At 48.3% G+C, this 21,960-nt stretch overlaps 1 protein-coding gene across 1 annotated transcript; it reads left to right on the top strand.

The window, feature by feature from the left end:
- The first annotated feature begins 1,379 nt into the window (after positions 1–1,379).
- ATF5 (activating transcription factor 5) lies at positions 1,380–5,783 on the top strand. The gene is made up of 3 exons (XM_029585347.1): positions 1,380–1,685; positions 3,333–3,608; positions 4,302–5,783. The coding sequence occupies exons 2-3, from the start codon at positions 3,431–3,433 to the stop codon at positions 5,066–5,068; spliced, it is 945 nt and encodes a 314-aa protein (XP_029441207.1). The 5' UTR covers positions 1,380–1,685; positions 3,333–3,430; the 3' UTR covers positions 5,069–5,783.
- Positions 5,784–21,960: the final 16,177 nt, after the last annotated feature.

Below are 21,960 nucleotides of genomic sequence, written 5' to 3'. Positions count from 1 at the left end.
AGACAGGACCTTCCCCTGGTGAATCCATGCTGCTTCTGATCCAGCAACCCACCGAATTGTAGATAGATCACTATCCTTTCCTTCAGCAGAGTCTCCATTAATTTTCCCGCCACCGAGGTGATGCTAACTGGCCTGTAGTTTCCAGCCTCTTCTTGGCTCCCACTCTTGTGAATGATCTGGGGGCGGTATGACCAAAAAGGGATGGGGAGGAGGGAAGGAAAGACAGGAGGGAGAGGATCAGACAAGTGGTGAAAGACAAGTAAAATACAGGCAAGAGCTTTGGAGTGGACTCGCTTTATACATCTGTAGCTAGAATTCGAGAGTTGTGCGCTGCGTCAAAATGCAGAAGTGCGGATCTTGAAATCTAGTTGTCATGTGTTGAGTTAGCCCACTTAAAAGACACTGCCTACAAAACGTACATAGTAGATGGCGAAAGACCAAAATAGGCCATCCAAACTGCCCAGGTGAGAGTCATCATCTTTTGGCAGGCGTGCATATAAAACTCCCAAATGCACTGCAACACCAGTTCACTCCTTGTTCTTCCACCCAATCTCTCAACCCTCCTGTCAAATCTATCCCAAGCATGGCCAAGTCCATCACAGTCATCGTATTGTTAAGACTCTGCAGGCTTTCTTTGAGCCCTGCTGAAAATCATACTAATGCTGTTTTTTTTAGGGGCATATCTGCTGCTCCGTGCAGGCCACGTTTGGAACCCCGATGTACTCTGTCCCACTGCAGTTTTGAGTTGAAAGGGCTGCTCTTCCGTTGACTGTATTTTGTAATATTCAAGGAGGCAAAGCAGGCCGACCAGCAAGAAGAGGGAGAAGCACTTTATGGATGTGACTTTGGCAGGAAGTGGACAAATGATTACCAGAACAGGAAATGGCTCCCAGGGAAATTTGAGAGAAAGTAAGAGATCTGTGCGCCCTTACAAAACTCATGACATGGGTGATGGTGCTAACTCCCAACCCTGGGGCTAGGAATTCAAAGCACATTATAATAATAATAACAACTGCACTCCGCCAGATCTTGTAAAGCCAACCCTCTCCTTCCGCAGTCCAATAAGCGCAAAGCTTGGGGACTTCCCAGCCTCCCCACGCCCGCTCTTCCCCTCAGCTGATGCAACCTTACTGCAATCGGGAGCTCTCTCACCGCCCGTGCGCCTCCGCCAAGGCAGGGAGGAAATAGTCCCAAACAGTCCACAACTTTAACGTTAATGAAGACAACTAAATAAAAAAAAAAAAAAAAAAAGAAACAAATCAGCCACAGCCTGTTCACTAGCCTTAGATGATATCATTCTGAGGCAGTGGGGAGTTTGTTTTTTTTCCAATTTATGATGACCTCACTCCAGTCCCCCCCCGTCCCCCCCAGTCCTGGAGTGGGTAGGGCGGTGGGCGGAGGGATCGGTGGTGTACGATGACGTCTCCCCAGAGGTGGGGGGGTAGAGTTGATGTATACAGCTCTCACCCGGCTGCCGTGCATTATTCACACTTTGATCACAACTTGAGCAAGATAATAGAAAGAGAGTGGGACGAGCTGCTCATCGGGGGTTATTTGTTTTCAATTCATTGTCCAGGTTTCTGAAAAAAAAATTCGTATTATGATGGCTATTTAGATTCCCCGCACCTCGACGCAAGTGTGCTTTTGCACTTGTACTGCGTACACCATTTAACTGCAGAAATGGAGTAAGTACCTCTTCCTCCCCCTTGACAACTTATTTGTGCATGACCTAAACCCTGCTCCTTATATTATTACAATAGTTCCGATTGCGCAGAATAAGATTTGAGAAACCTTTCATTAACCCCGTTGAAAGCGGTGGTATTATTTTAGGCAGATGTGGGAACATCTGGGGGTCAACGCCATATGCACTGAGCCGAGGACGAGAGAAACGTGATAGCCAGATGCGTGTGTGTTTTTTTTTCTTTCTTTCCACTTTTGTTTGTTTAAATTAAAATGGAATACTTACATGAAAGGCCAATTAATGTATATCTCCAGTCTCCCCTCACCCCGTCATCACGCAAGCCTGAAATCGGGGCAGACCTTTCACGGGATATTTTGTATATTATCTGATCTTCATATTATTATTATTATTATTTTTTTTTTTGCTAAGCGATTGCTTTAGTGAGCATCTGCCAGCGGTCCCACTGCGAGCCCTTATATAGCTGTAGCATGTTCATCCCTCACCAAGGCTATTTTTACACATCTTCAATCAAAAGGGTAGTGCTGACACCGATTTTCGTGGATCACGAGTCTCCTTTCAGACCAAAGGGAAGGCGGGGGCCATTGTGAGCAAAGCAGAGGTTGACAGCAGTAAACCTTCGCCCGCTGTTAACTTCTGCTGCCCGGGAAGATTTTTCAGGGTTTTTATAAATGAGGGTTAGGGGTTGGAGGGAGGGAAGCATCCCCTGGCTGGGAGAGAATTTCGAGGTAGCACAGGACAGGTGGGTCAGGCACCTTGTAGCTGTGCCCCAGCGAAATCATTAACCAGGTACAGGGAATGTAGGATGGAGCTGATTGGATTAGGACAGTCCCTTAGTGCAACAGGGCAAGGGGAATGAAGCACTTCTGCTTGGGAGGGGCAACAGCAGAGGAGGGAAATGAGGTCATTGGCCGACTGGAAGGCAGTGGAGGGAATAAGGGGCTGGAAGGGAATGAGGTCAGGCAGTATAGGGGAGGGGGGAGAGGAGAGAACCCACAGCAGGAGAGAGCCCACAGCAGGAGGGGGAATTAGGGTAGCAGCTAGGACTGGAGGAGGGGAGTAAAGCCAACAGCTGACTAGAAAGACACATTAGGGGGGTAGTGGGGCCTAGATGTGAGGCCTCTAGATCAGTGCATGATAGTAAGGGGCTGGGGCAAGAGGGTGAGTGGGTTTACGAAGTCTGGTAAATGGCTTGTCTGATAGGGCAAATAACCAGTGGTCCAGAAGGGTGGGAACATAACCCATGCTGCCAGCAGCCCTGCATCCTCATGGCCCAGCCCCATGTGCATCCCTACTCATCCAGTGACCACGTGTGGAGCTGGCCATTAGGAAGGGTGGCAGGGACAGTGGAAAGGAGCAGAGGCTGGAGCTGCTCTTTGGAGAAGAGGCAGTGGCCTAACCCTAATCTGAAATGAAGAGGCAGACTCAAGGGAAGCCAAGCCATCATGAATGATCAAAAGACTGGTTAACCTGGGCAGAAAATAGCCTAGCTGACTAGATCCAGTGGGCTGGCAGGGTGCAGAAATGGATCAGGTGTGTGCTGTGGTAAGTGCTATGTCCTTTCATGTGGTACAGTTAGCCCAGGTTTTGTACTGACACCAGCCTCTCGCTCTCTCTCTCTTTCCCATTCCAGGTCCTTTACCACCACCTTCACACCTTCCGCTGTCATCTCCAGCAGGAATCGTGTCTCCAGTTACTCATCCAACCCAACACTGAACCAGCCTGGTCATTATGTCTCTCCTCGCGGCCCTAAACCTCGACCTAGAGGTGGCTATGTTGCCAGCTAGCGCTCTCCCATGGCTGGCGGAGCTCCTGAAGATCCCTGCCCATGGACCTCACTATGAACCTCTGGTTGGGCCCATGGAGGATGGGGGAAGTCCCCATGGGGCAGAGCCAGGCAGCCTGGCAGGTAATTGCAGAAAATGCTCTGGGGAGTGGAGCCTTGGGATTGAAAGATAAGATGAGCTAAGGGCCTTGTGTTGAAGCAGCTGATCTTAACAGCTGAGCCCCTTTCTTAGCTGCAGTGGGGAGAGGCATTACTAGTATCTGTTCAGTCCAACTGAAGTCAGTGGGGAAGGCAACATCAGAAGCCTCTCTGCTCAAGCCCCAAGCAAAGATGGGCAAAGAACAAGTGATGCCAAAAGGACAAACCCCAGGAGAACAACCCACCTATGAACTATCAAATGTACATACTTACCCTGCTTCTAGGAAACAGGGTGCTAGGGTTAGGCTCCACTCTGCAAGTTGGGGTATTGATATTGACGGCTGGGCTAGGATTGGTTTTAAAATGATAATACCACTGGGAAAAATGTGCATGGCTAGAGCAGGGAAAAGGGTTCTCACAGCAACTCATTTCAGATGCTGCATTAGTCAGGCAAGTGGATGCCTATAAAAGCTTATGTATTAGGCGTTCCTCTTCTGTCAGTTGCTGGTAGGATACACTTTTACCAAAATAAGGGTATGGCTGATAGATGAAGCCATGCAACCTAGCCTTTTTCTTTTACCACCACCACCACCAACCCATGACCCACCTTGAATCTGTTTAGGCTGGTAAAAGCAAATGGCCCTTTGCCCAACCCTCACGCTCTGCTTCATTCCACAGGTGATGGATTCACAGACTGGATGACAGAGAGAGTGGATGTTGCCTCTTTTCTGCCTGTGTCGATGGATCTATCCCTGCCCATTCCTTCTGCTCCGGACCTGGAGACCATGGCCACGCTCCTGAAGAAGGAGCTGGAGCAGATGGAAGATTACTTCCTGGAGGACACACTGTGCCCTGGCCTTCCAATGACGCCTGACCAAGTGGCACCCAGCACCCCACCCTCCCAGGAAGCCCACTTCCACTTCACGCTCCCTGAAGCAGCACCCGGAGGCAGAGGAGGGGAGTTTCAGACCTTTGTCCCAGAAGCAGCAGCGGCCGCCTCTGCTGCGCTCGAGACCTTGGACTCCGGCTGCCTGGAGCTTCTCAACCTGTATGGTGATGTTCCTCCGGAATACCAGCGAGAGGACCTGCCAAATCTCAGTGAGATCAATGAGGCCACCGACCCGCCAGCTCAATCAAAGAGGGGCAGCAGGCCCACCCCCTATGAGCGCCCTGGCAGCATGGCCCTGGGTGGCTCAGCTGCCCCTCCCCCACAGAAAAGCGACCGCAAGCAAAAGAAGAGAGACCAGAACAAGACGGCGGCCCTCCGCTACCGCCAAAGGAAACGAGCCGAGTACGATGCCCTGGATGAAGAGTGCCAGGGTTTGGAAGTTAGGAATCGAGAGCTAAAGGAAAAGTCAGACTCCATTGAGAGAGAGATTCAGTATGTAAAAGACCTTCTCATCGAGGTCTACAAAGCCAGGAGTCAAAGACTCCGAAACAACTAGCTCCACAAGGGGGAGGGGGGTATGTTTTACTGAAGGGGAGAGAACACTTAGTGTTTTAGAAGCCTTTTTAATTTCATGGAAGACTGTGAAGTGGGTGAATTGTGTCTTTGCTAAACTGTACATATCTTTCTGACCTTTCCAAAAAAAAGCGAACGCACAAGACAAAGTCAAGTCGTTAAAATTAGGAGGACACAGCCCTCGTATCTCTTGCTGTTGGGTGGGAGTGGCAGGATCCAAAGTAGAAAAGTACTGGAAGTCAATGACCCCTTCCAGGCGACCGGTCCAAGAAGCACAGAACAGGTTTCATGCCATCTTCTAGATGTAAATGTTTTGATCTAGGGGTCGCACCTTGTACAAGAAGTCTGTTTAGGTCTTAAGGTAGCTGTCCCACCACCGGTTATCAGTGTGTTTGCACATGTGCACCAGGGCTGACCTTGCCCGTGTCACCATAGCAGGAGCTGGGAAGGTGGAGCTTGTAAGGTCATCCCCTGGGCCTGGAAAATGCTGCTGGCCCAGAGGCTGTGGAAGGAAGCCAGGAGTGCTTCCAGCAAAGGGCCGGGCTAGTGGTAGCTGTCCTGGTGCTGGGTCCACCAGTGCGGTGGCTTGCTTATGCATCTTTTAATGTCATAGACTTGTTAACTACTTGTCAATATACTAAGCTTTTTTTTTTATTATTGTATCTTTGTGGATTTCAATATAAACATTTGTTCCTGGAGCTGTTGTTGGAGGTCTTTTTTTTTCCATTCCCCCCACCTTTTCTAGAGTATTGGTGAGTGGAGGAATAATCCGCTGCCTGTCTGCACTGGTGCAATCTCACAGCTCAGTCACAGGTATCTTAACCTCTCACTATAAAAAGCATAAAAGAAGCCAGACTGCCTATCCCAGGACGCCAAGACAGGTTTGTTAACGCAGTAGTGCAGCCATTAGTCTAGACTATAAGACCCTGCTCCCGATCAGCCTCCAAACAACTAATTGAGGAGCTGGGTTTTAAAGGGGCCTCTCGTCCAGAAATATCTAAATTAACAAGACATAGATTCCCCCAGTCGGAAAGGCCATGATTGTCTAAGTGAACTGGATGGCTACTGTGGAAGACAGCACACTAGGCTTCATGGCACTCCTTATATTCATGCACCTGGGCCTGGACAAGGCTACAACTTGGTCAGTTTCCCAAATCACTTCGCTTTAACACTAGGCAGGAGCATGGTGCTGGACAGTGCCTCCTGTCAAGTAGCATCATGGCCCCAGAGTTCAAGATCAAGGCTTAGTGCTCATGGAAGTGGGGCATGCTTTCTACCCCTGTGCCCAAAGCCAAGCACTGTGGGTAGTAGTTCTTATATCAGCGACGGCTGCCTGGAGCGACCAGGGATGCTGTGTCCCTCTCTGAATCTGCCACAACACTACAAGGCAGTCCAAAGTATATTCCAGAACAGCCCACTGTAAGCTCAGCTTATGCCACAGTCCTAGGAGTCTTACCCCACCCCGTGCAGGAGGCTTTGCCAGAAATGATACAGAGAAGGGCAACCAAAAAGATAAATAGGAAGAACAGCATATAAGGACCAAAGGGTCTGGCCACTTTGCCCAGTAAGCTTTTTTTTTTTGGTGGTGGTAGGCAGGTTACCCCCATGTTTCTCTTTCAGTGGTTGAAGAGCTTTCTTGGACTTGGCTGTAGAAACAGTCCTGTGCTTTTTACCCTTGTCTGTGCATCCGTCCCCCAGCCCATAAAAGTCAGGGCCCATGTTTCTTGTCTAAATCCAATGCCTCCCCCCACCCAGCAGACAGCAAGGCTTATTGGTTAAGGGTAGTAACCACTGCATCAGCAAGTTACCCCCATGCACCTTTTTCTTCATTTCCAGCCTTTTAGGGATCCAGTGTTTTATCCCATGCCCCTTTGCATTCCTCCTCTGTTTTCATCTTCACCACCTCCTCAGGGAAGGGCATTTCAGGCCTCCACCTGAAGAAAACTTTCTTGATGGTGTGGAGTCTTCACCGCTGGAGTTTCATTTCATGACCTTAGTTCTGTTTTCTTTAAAACATGAAATGTTCAAAGTTCATGCAGCATTAAAACCTTTCAGGTATCTGAAGGTCTGTATCGTATCTCCCCTGCATCTCCTCTCTTCCCGGTTCTACAGATTGAGATCCTTCAGCCTCTCCTCATAGGTCTTCCACTACTGACCCCACCTCATTTTAGTCACCCTTCCCTAGCCTGCCTCCATCCTGTCTCTTATCCTTTTTAAGATACAGTTCCCAGCCCTGGCCCCAGTACTGTACCTGAGTCCATCTGTCTACACTAAGGAAAATGAAATTATCAGGTAAGTAATTTTTCCATTAGCACCTTTTGCTTACTGGTTATTACTCTCTCTGCAGCCCAGCATTCTTCTGGCTTTATCGCTTTGGCACATTGCTTCACCATCTTCAGAGCATCAACTACTATTAGCCCAAGATCCCTCTCTTGGTCCGTGCGCATCAGTTTTTCAACCCCCATCAGATACAGCTCTTTTGGATTAGCACACCCCAGCTGCATAACTCTACTTCTTGGCATTAAGAACATGCAATACTGGATCAGATAAAGGGTCCATCAAGCCCAGCATCCTGTTTCCAACAGTGGCCAATCCAGGCTACAAGTACCCAAAAACTAAGTCTATCCCATGCTACTGATGCTCGTAATAACAGTGGCTATTTTCTAAGTCAACTTGATTAATAGCAGGTAATGAACTTCTCCAAACCCTTTTTTAAACCCAGCTACACTAACCACATCCCCTGCCACCAAATTCCAGTTTAATTGTGCACTGAGTGAAAAAAGAACTTTCTCTGATTTGTTTTAAATGTGCTACATGCTAACTTCATGGAGGGCCCCATAGTTCTATTATCCAAAAGAGTAAATAACCAATTTGCATTTACCCGTTCTAGACCTCTCATGATTTTAAAGACCTCTAACATATCCCACCTCAGCCATCTCTTCTCTGCTAAACAGTCCTAAACTCTAGTCTTTCCTCAGATGGGGAGCTGTTCCATCCCCTTTATTATATTGGTCACCCTTCTCCATCACAACTCTATCTTTTTTGAGATGCAGCGACCAGAACTGTACACAGTATTCAAGGTGTGGTCTCACCATGGAGTGATACAGAAGCATTATGACATTTTCCGTTTTATTCGCAATTCCCAACATTGTTTGCTTTTTTGACTGCGGCAGCACAGTGAGCCGACTATTGCACTGTGTTATCCATTATGATGCCTAGATCTCTTTCCTAACATAGTGTAACTATAAAACGGGTTATGTTTCCGTATGTGCACCACCTTGCACTTATCCACCTAAAATGATCTGCCATTTGGATACCCAAGTTTCTAGTCTCACAAGGTCCTCCTGCAATTTATCACAATCGGCTTGTGATTTAACTACTCTGAATAATTTTGTATCATCTGCAAATTTTATTACCTCTCTTATTCCTTTCCAGATCATTTATAAATTATTGAACAGCACCATATAATTGCCTGCCCTCCGGCCCCATCAGATAAATCATGAGAGCATAGCATGAATTATGGAGCCCTTTTTAAATAGTGGGGTTACATTAGCCACCCTCACACTTCAGTTACAATTGTTAATTTTAATGTTACAAATTTTTACTAACAGATCTGAAATTTCATTTTTTAGTTCCTTCAGAACCCTGGGGTGTGTAGCATCCGGTCCAGGTGATTTACTACTCTTTAGTTTTTCAATCAGGCCTGCCACATCTTCTAGGTTTACCGTGATTTGGTTCAACTAGGAATCATTACCCATGAAAACCTTCTCCATTACGGGTACCTCCCCAACATCCTCTTCAGTAAACACCAAAGCAAAGAAATCATTTAATCTTTCCACGATGGCCTTATCTTTCCTGTTTAAACTCTGATACTTTGTTACATGCGCCCCCACAAGGCTTACTGCCACCCTCTTATTAAAGTTCGCTCCCACAATTCTCGTTAGATTGTACACTTAGTTCCAACCACAGTTATTGTTAAATGTAAAATAGTACGACCTCTTGTCTTACTATTCCAATTGTTGTCATGTGAACAGATGTGACGTACGCCAACGAATGTTGGTATATAAAAGCAAATAAATAAATAAATCTTCTCTAAGTGCCCCTTTAACCCCCTCGATCATCTAACGGTCCAACTGACTCCCTCACAGGCTTTCTGCTTCGGATATATTTAAAAAACGTTTTACTGTTTTTGCCTCTACGCCCAACTTCTTTTCAAATTCTCTCTTAGCCTGTCTTATCAATGTCTTACATTTAACTTCCCAACACTTATGCTTTATCCTAGTTTCTTCTGTTGGATCCTTCTTCCAGTTTTTGAATGAAGATCTTTTGACTGAAATAGCCTCTTTCACCTCCCCTTTTAACCATGTTGGTAATAGTTTTGCCTTCCTTCCACCTTTCTTAATGTGTGGAATACATCTGGACTGTGCTTCTAGGATGGGTTTTTTTTTTTTTTTTTTTTAACAATGACCACGCCTCTTGCACACATTTTACATTTGTGGCGGCTCCTTTCAATTTTTTTCTATTTTTCTTTTTATCAAAATTTCCCTTTTGAAAGTTTAGCACTAGAGCCATGGATTTACTTACTGTCCCCCTTCCCGTCAATAATTCAAATGTAATATTATGATCACTATTGCCAAGCGGCCCCACCACCACCATTACCTCTCTCACCAAATCCTGTGCTCCACTGAGAATTAGATCTAAAATTGCTCCCTCTCTTGTTGGTTCCTGAGCCAAGTGCTCCATAAAAATGTCATTTATTCCATCCAGGAACTTTCTCTCTCTAGCATATCCTGATGTTACATTTACCCATTCAATATTGGGGCAATTGAAATCTCCCATTATTACTACACTACCCATTGGGTAAGCTTCCCTAATTTCTCTTAGCATTTCACTGTCTCACCATCTTGGCCAGGTGGACGGTAGTATACTCCTATCACTATTATCTTCCCCAGCACACAAGGGATTTCTACCCATACAGATTTAATTGTGCATTTAATCTCATGCAAGATCTTTATCCGGTTGGACTTTATGCCATCCCGGACATAAAGCGCCACCCCCTCTCCCAGCTGCTCCTGTCATTGCTATATAATTTGTAGCCTGGTAAAAGCACTGTGCCATTGGTTATCCTCCTTCCACCATGACTGAGATGCCAATTAAGTCTGTCATCATTCACTGCTATATTCTAGTTCTCCCATTTTACTTCTTAAACTTCTGGCATTAGCATACTAACATTTCAAAGTGTGTGTTTTGTTTGTATTTTCATGCTGCTTTTTAATTGATAGGGATAAATTGGAATCTATTAGTGCAGGAAAGTTTTTAATTACAGGCAGTTGGACTACTTTTCTTAGTACTGGAACCTCACTGTTGGGATGCTCTAATTCTAACATTTCATTAATATCCTTTGAAGATACCTCTCTCCAAACCATGCGCTGCTGAGCGACTGTCAGCTTTCTCCTTTATTCTAGTTTAAAAGCTGCTCTATCTCCTTTTTAAAGCTTAGCACCAGCAGCCTGGTTCCATCCTGGTTAAGGTGGAGCTCATCCCTTCGGAAGAGACTCCCCCTTCCCCGGTTCCTTATAAAACTGAATCCTTCTTCCTTGCACCATCGTCTCATCCACGCATTGAGACTCCAGAGGTCTGTCTGCTTCAGGGACCTGCACCTGGAACAGGGAGAATTTTAGAGAATGCCACTCTGGAGGGTCTGGCTTTCAGCTTTCTACCCAAGAGCCTAAATTTGGCTTCTAGAACCACCCCTCCCACATTTTTCTATGTCATTGCTGCCCACATGTACCACAACAGCCGGCTCCTCCCCAGCACTGTCTAAAATCCTATCTAGGTGATACGTGAGGTCTACCACCTTCGCCCCCGGTAGGCATGGTACCAGGCGATCCTCACTCCCACGAGCTATGCGGCTGTCTACATTCCTAATAATCAAATCACCAACTATGTCGGCCGACCTAACCCTTCCCCTCCTGGCTAGGAGCACTGGGAGACACATCCTCGCTGTGAGAGGACAATGCACCACCTGGAGAGCAGGTCCTTGCTACAGGATCATTTCCTGCTGCACCAGGTTGATGCTCTCCGATCATGAGACCTTCCTCCTCAAAGGCAGCACCAGGGCTGCCAGACTGGAGTTGGAACTGGCTACTATGTCCCTGAAGGTCTCATCTATGTACGTCTGTCTGCCTCAGCTCCTCCAGGTCTGCCACGCTAGCCTCCAGAGATCGGACTCTTTCTCTGAGAGCCATGAGCTCTTTGCATCGGATACACATGTACAACTTCTCACTGGTGGGTAAAAAATCATACATGTGACACGACACAAAAGACCAGGAGGGCCCCCTCTTGCTGCTGGACTGCTGCCTTCATCTCAAATTTGTTCAGTTCCTAGTTAAGTTTTAGGTTGCTATGGGAGGAGGAATGTGTCTAACATCCTTTAAATGGAGTAGTGAATTCACTATGTGTCTGGTAGTGGCCTACAGGGGACTAATCAAACTCTCAATAAGGTGTGGGGAATTCGTGAAGCTAAAAGGCTTTTTTTTTTTTTTTTAGTGTGGAAGTGGCACCTACCTATATATTAGAGGAGCTAGGGGTGGGTGGGAGAGTTGGGAAATACAAACACTAACTTCTGTTTATTAGCTGCCTTACTATTAAAAGTACAAACACACAAAGCAGAGTTGCTTACCTGTAACAGGTGTTCTCCCAGGACAGCAGGATGCTAGTCCTCACAGATGGGTGACATCATCAGATGGAGCCCTGGCACAGAACACTTTTGTCATGGTTTCTAGAACTTTGATTGGCACACACTAACCCCATGGGCACACGGGGGTCCCCCTTCAGTCTCTTTTCATAGCAGAAAAGTATGAGCGAAAAATAAACAAAACATAGGCAAACCCAACTCTGCGGGGTGGCGGGCGGGTTTCATGTGGACTAACATCCTGCTCTCCCGCACACCTGGTACAGACTGGGCCAACAGCCACCCAATATCATGCAATAAGCACAACCACGGTGCTGTTGGCAACAACAAGGGCAGCCTGAACCTCATACTGGGCCCTAGGTAGGAAGAGTTGGGTTCTTACACTGGAAACAGATTACGGAGGGCAGATTTGCCAAAGACACTATCCTGTCGACCATCCTTATCCAGACAGTAATGGGCAGCGAAGGTGTGGATGGAGCTCCATGTCGTGGCCTTGCAGATTTCGGCAATAGGGACTGCATAAAGTGTGCTACAGCTGCTGCCATGGGCCTTAGTGAGTGCGCTTTCACTCAGCCCTCAAGCGGAAGGCCTGCTTGGTGGTAGCAGAAAGCAATTCAGTCCACCAACCAATTAGACAGGGTCTGTTTGCCCACCGCAACTCCAAGTCTATTTTTGGCAAAGGAGACAAAGAGTTGGGTGGACTGGCTGTGGGCTGCGGTGCACTCTAAATAAAAGGCAAGAGCATGCTTGCAGGCCAAGGTATGCAGAGCCTGTTCACCTGGATGAGAGTGTGGTCTTGGGAAAAAGGTGGGCAACACGATGGACTGATTCACGTGAAAGTCAGTCACTTACCTTAGGCAGGAACTTAGAGTACGCAGTACCACCCTGTCGTGGAAGAACCTCGTGTAAAGCAGATAGCTGACTAGGGCCTGTAGCTCACTGACTCTGTGACCAGAATTAACTGCTACAAGGAAGATGACCTTCCAGGTAAGGTGTTGAACGCGCAGGGTCTCAAATGGAGGCCGCATGAGCCATGCCAGCATTATGGTGAGGTCCCAGGCCACAACAGGAGGACATAGTGGAGGCTTCAGTTGAAGTAAGCCTCTCATGAAGCACAGAAAATGGGTTGTCGCCCACTCCATGCTGGTAGGCACTGATGGCACGCAGATACACCCGGACTGACGTAGTCTGAAGACCAGACTCCGAAGGGCGCCGAAGCTACCAGTACTTGCAAGACATTATCTAGCAACAGTAACATGGAATAGACAGTTTTTGGGTACCAGACCTGGCGCAGCCAATGTGGGATTATGAGGATCATGGAGCCTTGGTCCTACTGTAGCTTCACGAGAGTCTTGCCTATTAGTGGAATCGGAGGGTACGCTTACAGGAGACCCACACTCCAGGAGTGGGCAAAGACATCCACGGCTGGTCCCTTTCGTTCCCTGTGCAGGAAGCAGAATTGGTCCACCTTGTGGTTCTGTGAGGATGCAAAGAGATCCACATTTGGCAGATCCCACCTATGGGTTTAGGGACCACTCGTGGGGTTGGATTGTCCAGCTGAGGCGGTCCACTACCACATTCTTGGTGCCTGCCAGGTAGCTGGTACACAGGAGCATGGAAAGTGACAGGGCCCAGGCCCAAAGCTGCACAGCCTTCTGGCAGAGGAGATAAGAGCCTGTGCCCCCTGTTTGTTCACGTGCCACATGGTTGTCCATCTGGATCAAGACGAGCTTGTTGGACAGGCAGTCCTGGAATGGGTGGAGTGCATACCGCATCGCCCGGAGTTCCAGGAACTTTATCTGGCAGCTTGCCTCAGCTTTCAACTACATCCCTTACGTGTGAAGGCCGTTGACACGGGCCCCCCAGCCTTGGTTGGAGGTATCCATGGTCAAGATCACTTGAGCAGCCAGGGGCTGAAAGGGAAGTCCCCTTGCTCTAGTTACATTCTCACGCCAACCAGCCAAGAGATAGCTGGAGTTGTTTGGTTATCTGTACCAGCACTGAGTGTTTCTGAGTGGCTTGGTGCCACTGAAACCACAGGGTCCACTGTGTGACCCTCATGGGTAGACGGGCCATTGGGGTGACATGCACAGACAATGCCATGTGACCCAGCAACTTCAGGAGCAGGTAGGCTGAGGCCAGCCACCACTGATGGATGGATCTGGCCAGCCCGGCTATGCGTTCGCTGGGAAGAAACACGTTGGCCACAGTGATGTCCAGGTCTGCCCCGTTCAGTTGCTGGGACGGAGGTAGCTGGGATTTTGGGTAGTTCATGAGGAATCCCAGTGACTGGAGGAGGCTCAACGTCACGTTCAAGGACTGAAGGGCTCCCTCTTTCGAAGAACTCTCGCTGAGCCAATTGTCCAGATATGAGAACACATGAACCCCATTCCGGTACAAATGTGCTCCCACCACTGCCAGGCATTTTGTGAAAACCCGAGGTGCATAGGCTAGCCAGAAGGGGAGAACCCTGTATTGAAAGTGCCACTGGCCTACTACAAAGCACAGATATTTGCGATGAGGTGGAAAAATGGCAATATGTGCACAGGCGTCCTGTGATCCAGACAGCAGAGACATTCCCCTTGATGCAGAAGCAAGATACCCAAGGATACCATTCTGAACTGTTCTACCCAAGGATACCATTCTGAACCGTTCGCTGCGGAGGAACCTGTGTAAGGCCCAGAGATCGAGGATGGGACAGAGGCCGCCTGTTCTCTTTGGGATGAGAAAATACTGGGAGTAGAACCCTCGTCCCTGCTGAGCCCTGCAGATTCCACAGCTCTGGACCATAGCAGGAGAGAGTTCTAACTTGAGGGATGATGCGTGTTCTATGAGGCTCCACACTGGGGAGGGTGGGGAGTCTGGAGGAACACGGAGCAGATTCAGGCAGTAACCTCATGCTATGATGAATACCCATCGGTTGGTGGTAATTGGGAACCAGTTGCTGACGAAGTGGCAGAGACGATCCCCCAGAGGTGGGTCTGATGATGCGGGGAAAGGGGATAGGTTTCTGCTCTCTGTATGCCAGTCAAAAGCCAGCTGCAGGGCTAGGTTGGGGGGGGGGGGGGGGGGGCTGGCGGAGCCCTAGGTACTCTGTTGGTGAGGGTGGCATCTTTGGGAGGACCAAGCTGTACAAGCGCGGGAAGATGGATGGTATCATCTCCATTGCTTGTAAAACTGCTTCCTAGTATCCCTATATAGGTCACCGAAGAGGGATCAGAGGGAGGAGATTGATAACTGACATAGGGTCTCATGGTGGTCCTTGCATTGGGCCACTACATCCCAGATTTTGTCCCCAAACAGGTTTTCTCCTGTACAGGGGAGGTCAGCCAGTTTTTCTTGAACCTTCTGGCGAAGGTCAGAGGCTTTTTAACCAGGCCCAGCATCTGGCACTAATGCCTGCTGCAGAGATTCTTGACGCTGTCTCAACTGTCATAGGGTGCCTGCTCTCACCTCATGTTTCCTGGCTTCCAGTACTTTCTGGAGGATGGATTCTAGGCGCTCCTGAAATTGTTGTGGTAGGGTCTCAGTGAACTCCTGACCCTGTTGCCAGCGGTTCCTGTTGTACTGGTTCATGTACAACTGGTATGCACTATGCGAGGGATAAGCATGGATCCCTGGGAAAACCCTTCGACCCAGGGCATCTAAGGGTCTATGGTCCTTTCCTGGAGGGGCGGAGGAGGATAGGTGCTTTTGGCTTTTTTCTGGGCTGATTCAACTACCACCGACTGGTGTGGCAACTGGCTCTTCTGAAAGCCTAGGGCCTGTTGTAGTAAATAGATGGCATCAGTCTTCCTATTGACCGGAGCCACAGAACCTGGGTGTTCCCGGAGGCAGTGAAAGATCCAGAAGAATGTCATGCAGCTGGACTGCCATCACCTCCTTAGGCACATCCACAAATTGGAGGACCGCTAACAGCTTGTGGGGGGGGCATCCTCTTCAGTTAAAAGTTGGAAGGGAATGGTCTCACCTATGGCCCGGACAAAACTCGAAGGAAAGATCCTCTGGAGGCGAGAGAAGGTCCTCTGCGGCCTCCAAGGAATGTTCAAAGAAGGTGTCTTTCCTTGGGTCAAAGAGGGCTTCCTTCTCACCAGCAAACTGCCTAGGTTGAGGAGAGAGGTTAAAACCCAGAGTACGGGGTGCAGGTAGCACTGGTCGGTGAGGTGGGACAGCAGTGGCGCCGGCATCAAGGGCAGCGGGATCTGCAATCGACATCAGGGCACCGGGAGGTCCGATGGCCCGGGGGATGGGATTCGGTGTCAGCGGTACAGTCCGTGCAGATGGGTGAGGAGCCGCATCTTCCTCCGCCGAGAAGCCCGGAATTGGGATTCATATGGGGGGAGGCACCGGTGGTGGGCAGGGTACAGAGGGGCCCGCCAGCACGGGCTGCGTCAGTAAGGCACCACACAGCACATCCAGTCTTTCCAGCAGAGGCACCAAAATGGAGGGTGCCGGTTCCGTTGCCGGTATGGGAGCCAGTGTCAGTGGTGGCTAGAGACCCTGCAGGGCATTTAGCACTGCCTATTGAACCACACGGTCCAACTCCTCTCTGAACAAGGGTGTGAACAAGACCGACCCCGCAGTAGGAGGCAGGCTGAGCATCACCGGAGTGTCCATAGAGGTCCATTGAGACTTGGTGCCCGGCCCAGATATCTGTGGGGAACGCCCTGGGCTCCTGGGTCCACAGGAGGAAGGGGCCTCTTCAGAGGGAGTTCAGCAGAGACTGATCCATTGTCTGTGCTGGCAGCAGACGGTGATGACTGTCCGTGCCAGTGTCGATGCTTCCTACAGTGTTCGGCCCGGTCCTTCTCCCGCCCTGAGGAAGATGCAGAAATCTTCAAGTGTCCCAATGGCAGTGAGGGGCAATCTCCCGCTCCCTGATCCTCTCGGCGGGGCATCGAATGCAAGGGTCCTGAGTCAGATTGATCCCCAAGACTCGATAGACCCAGTATCAGTCGATGGAGCAGATTTCTTGGAACCAAACAAGTGCTCCATCTTGTCCAGGCAGGTACACCAGCCTTTGGGGGTCATCTAAGCACAGCTGGGACACAGACAGACGTCATGGGAAGGCCCGAGCCACAGGACACAACATTGTGTGGGTCCGTTATGGACATAGTCCATGGACACTCAGGGCACTTCCGAAAACCAGTCGCCAAGACAAAAAAGGGTGTGTGCGGTCGGTGGCCTTTGGCCACCTGGAGGTAGACGCTTGGGAACAGACTGCAAAAAACCTTGAAAACAGACTTACTGAGCGCTGGAGAAATCCGTTCGCAATGGGGGAGCCCAGAGCAGGGAAAAAGCTGAAGAATACTTCAAATTGTTCCGTGAGGAAATTGTAAGGAAAAAGTTCTCTCAGAACGCCACTAACCAGGAGGCAACAGCTCCGCGAAAAAAAAAAAAAAAAGAGACCGACGGGGAACCCGGTGTGGCTTCAGGGTTGGTGGCATGCTGGGCATGCTCACTGTGCCAAAGTTCTAGAATCTTTGACAAGAGTGTTCTGTGACAGGGCTCCATCTGATGATATCACCCATCTGTGAGGACTACCATCCTGCTTGTCCTGCAAGAAATAATATACCCCAATAGTTTACTTATCCCCAATACTTAAAATAAATAAATAAATTCCCAAGCAAAACTTACTGACTCCTTTCAGCCACCAGCAAGGTGATCCCGCTCCTCTCAGTGCCAAGTCTTTGACCACTCTTCAAGCTTTCTTTAAATCACTTTTCTTTCTGTGTCCACTCTGTTGCAGATCTTAGTATCATCCGCAAATAGACTAACCTTACCTTCTATCCCTTCCGCAATGTCGCTCACAAAGATATTGAACAGAACCAGTCCCAATACCGCTCCCTGTGGCGCTCCATTTAACACTGTTCTCTCTGCAGAGCAGGTTCTACTTACCATTACAAGTTGTTTTCTATCCATCAACCAGTTTGTAATCTACACCACCACACTGGTGCTCATTCCCAAGCTTCTCATTTTATTCACAAATTGCCTATGCGGGACTGTATCAAAAGCTTTATTGAAATCCAAGTAGATCATATCACCCACTCAAAAAAAAAAATCACCTGCTTGTAGATCGTTCGCTATCCTTTCTTTCAGCATCTCCCTTAATTTTCCCAGGCAGGAGGTGAGGCTAACAGGCCTGTAGTTTCTGGCCTCTTCTCTGCTACGTGTGTTGGGAAGTGGGGCCACCACCATCCAAACCCATCTGTGTGCTGCCTCAGTATCCTAAGCACAAGCCCCATGCTCTTGTCCACTTTGTTTTCCTAGCTCTTCCCATACATTCTCTTCTGTAATGGAGATCCCTCTACCCCATCCCCATCTATGGTCTGCTCAACCAACAACTGTCCTTTCTCCAGGGTCTTCTGATTGAATACCGAACAGAAGTATTTGGTTAATGTTTCTGCCATTGCTTTGACTCTCTCCACAGGTTGTTGCTCATCACCTTTCAATTTCACTATGCCACTTCAGGCTTCCCTTCTTTCTCTGATCTGAAACATGTTTTGTCACCTCCCTTTACCTGTTTGGCAATTTTGTTCCCACTAGACCTTTTGCTTTCCTTATTTCTTTCTTGGTCTCTGTCAGTTTTAACATATATTAATCCATGTGTTCCTTTTTTTGGGAACACATGGATTAATAAAGAGGGCAGGTTAGAGAAGAGACAGCTAGCGTAAGGGGAGAGATGGTAGAGGTCTATAAACTAATGCACTGCTTCCCACCTTTAGTTTGTGGCACATCTAACACAGGGTTCACTTTGTTGTGGCACAACAACCACTTCCTCTTCTCTTCCCTAATCCCCCCATCTCCTTGGCACCATTTTCTCCTTTCCCTACCATTATAGTCACCCCTCTCCCCTGGCATCATCTTCTTCCCTCATCATCATCACCAGACTTCTCCCACCATCTCTTCCCCTCCCCTTCAAATTTTCATCCCCATCCCTCTCCTACACTCTCCCATCATCAGCCCCTGCACTTTTCGTCTCCTCACCCCTGGCATCACCACCATCTTCCCTTTCCTTCTACTTTCCCAATGCTCTGGCATCCTCATATTCCCTCTTTCCTGCCATCTCTTCTTGACCCTGGCATCATCTTTACCACCTTCCCTTTTCTGCTGCCCCTCTTCTCCCTCCATGAAATCACCACCTTCTTTCCCTCCCTCTTACGTACCTCCCCCATCATTATGCTTTTTGCTCTAGCCCTCTCCCTGCCATCACCTTCCCTTTATCTCTCTCCCCCACGCATCATCATCACCTTCCCTCTCCCGCCACCTCCTCACCCCCGATCACCACCTTCCCTTCCCCTCTTCCCCAGCCCCTGAAATCACTTTCCCTTTGCCACATCCTCAGGCATCATCACCTTATCCCCCCCACACAGCTCATCATGACCTTCTCTATGACCCTCACCTTCCATTTCCCTCCACCCTGCTCCCTCACTCCTTAGCATCACCACCATCCCTCTCCCTCCAATCCTATTATCCTAATTAACTTCCCTCTCTCCCCCCACCACCAATCATCTCTTCCCTGTCCCAGCCCCTGGAAGCACCTGCCTTCTCCCTCACCCCTGGCATCATCACATTTCATCTCTCTCCACTATCATCATCTTCCAGCTCCTGTCATCACCTTCTCTTTCCTTTCACACCCCCCCCCCCCCCCCCCCAATCACCTTCCCTCAACCTCACAAAATCTCCTACCATCATCATTCCTTCTCTTACCCAACCCCCGTGGCCCATTCATCTGTCCCTTTTCTCACTCCACCCCCAGTCTTTGACCAGCATAGGGCTAGGAATAGGCTTACCCAGAACAGCTTCTTGCACCTTTGCCAGCTTCCCTCTGCAGTTTGAACTGCAGGGGACCAGCAAGCCTCCAGAGTTTATGCAGTTTCTGTTGCAGAGGAGACCCAGCAGAGGGAAAGCAGGAGCAACGGCATCTACGTGCTGCTCTCTGCCAGCCCCTGCTGGTAGCAGGATTTCCTACAGGCCAAGAGACAAAGGCAAAATAAAGCTTGCAGCCATGGCCATCAGTTGGGAAAAGCTGAAATGAGTGGAGTAAAATGTTAATCTGTTTTTTACTCTTTCAAGGAGTATAAAGTCTAGGTAATGCATTTAAAACTAATAAGAGAAAAATATTTTTTACTTAATGCATTATTAAACTCTAGAATTGGTGGTCAGACTATGTGAAAGCTATTAGTGTAGCTGCATTTAAAAAAGGTTTGGACAAGTTCCTGGAGGAAAAGTCCATTAACCATTAAAGTGAAGGTGTAGAAATCCACTTCTTATCCATGGGATAAGCAGCATAGGATCTAGTTAGTGTGGGACTTGCCAGGAACTTATAACCTGGATTGGACACTGTTGGAAACAGAATACAGGGCTTGATGGACCTTTGGTCTTATATTCTTAAGAGTCCATTCCAAGTTCTGGCACATCAGAGTGTAATCTAGAATACATTCTAGCAGAGCAGGAGGGATTTATTCAAAGCAGCCCGCACCTAGATATAGAAGTTGCCCATCCAGTATATATCCACAAACTCACCATAAGCACTTCATTAAAATAAATGTTTGGCACTGAAAGACTGTGCCAGATCTGATTCTATCAGTTTAAAAAAAAAGAAGAGTTAATCTGAACTAAATCCCCCCCCCCTTAAAGACAAACATGGGGCTATTTTTTTTTAATCACCAGCTGAACCATCAGCTTCTATTCTCCATCGCACAGAGTAGCTCCAGCATCAGAGCCATGAGCACAGAGATCCTCAATGTGGATGCAATTTAGCATCAATTCCAGACAAAGCCTGAAAGCCTAATGAGAACTGCAGCAGTCAAATGGAGGAAGCAGCTCCCCTCTGACCCTGCAGGTGGATACAAGAATCCTGAAATATGGAGCAGGCTTCCACAGAAAGTGAGTACACATTATAAAGCTAAAGGCACCAGTCTTTGGACATGTGCAGGTAAGACTAGAAATGCTTCCTATTCTAGCAGGGGCCATGGAGCCTGAATGATCTCCAACAGCACCATGCCAGGAAAACATAAGAATCCAGTTTCCACTTATCTTCTTTTAATGTTTTGTTTTTCTCTCATGGGAAGACAGCACAGAGGGATCAATTTGCTATAGAAGCAGAACATGGCACCTGCTCCTTCAGTTTGCCCAAGAGGGCTTTGAAAACAAAGCTGGAAGTGTTTTCATTATTAAAATTGCTTTTGCCTCTGCTGAAGTCAATGCTATCCTTAAAAACAAAAATCAACCTCTTTTTTTCCCCTCCCCCACCTACTTTCATAATATGGAAAGTGGTATCCGATTTCATCCTAAGGCATGGGGAATCAGCCAGGGAGTCCTAAAATATTCCAGTGGAAGAATAGAGTTTGGGTAAAGGCACTCAAATTAGAATTTTTTTTTTAAATACACTAACTGGATGCATTAAAAAAATAGTTTGTAGTTACAGCTGTGACAGGGGAAGGGATAAAGCAAAGGGAAATCCTTGCCTGCAGCAACAGGGCTGGAGGTAGGAGAGTGAAACGGATTAGGAAACACCAGAACTACAGCCCCTGCTACAGTAGGGCAGGTCCATATACTTAATCTGTACTACTTATCTGGCTAAGTAGGGACTTATCCAGCTAAATAGCAGCAGCTGAAGATCTGGTCCCATGCAGTGACCACCCCCTAGCAGGCTAAGTAGTTAGCCAGCTAGGCAGTAGGAAGGACGGAGGCTTAACAGGGAGGAGTTGCTTATCTGGCTAACATACAGGCCGATGCAGTAAAGTGCGCTCAGGCCCAGTGCACTGTTAGCCCCCGGTTGGACGTGCGTTTTCCACGCGCTATTTTTACCCCTTATACAGTAAGGGGTAATAGCGCGTGGAAAAACGCGCGTCCAACCCCCCCCCCCCCCCCTCAAACTAATAGCGCCCGCAACATGCAAATGCCTGTTGATGGGCTTATTAGTTATTCCCGCGCAATACAGAAAGTAATGCCTGCCCAAAGGAAGGCGTTAATTTCATCCGGCACAGGGAAAGTGTACAAAAAAGCAGAAAAAACTGCTTTTCTGTAAACCCTCCGACTTAATATCATAGCGATATTGTCGGAGACCCCAAAAATTAATAAAAATTAAATGTAAAATTAAAAAAAAAAAGTATAATCTGCCCACAGGTTGGAAGACAGACGCTGAAGTTTGCCGGCGTCTGTTTTCCGAACCCGGG

The sequence above is a fragment of the Rhinatrema bivittatum genome, chromosome 19, assembly GCF_901001135.1.
Source record: "Rhinatrema bivittatum chromosome 19, aRhiBiv1.1, whole genome shotgun sequence".
Lineage (NCBI taxonomy): Eukaryota > Metazoa > Chordata > Amphibia > Gymnophiona > Rhinatrematidae > Rhinatrema > Rhinatrema bivittatum.
Note: the sequence above shows the minus strand (reverse complement) of the source record. Positions and strands in the feature narration are given on the sequence as shown.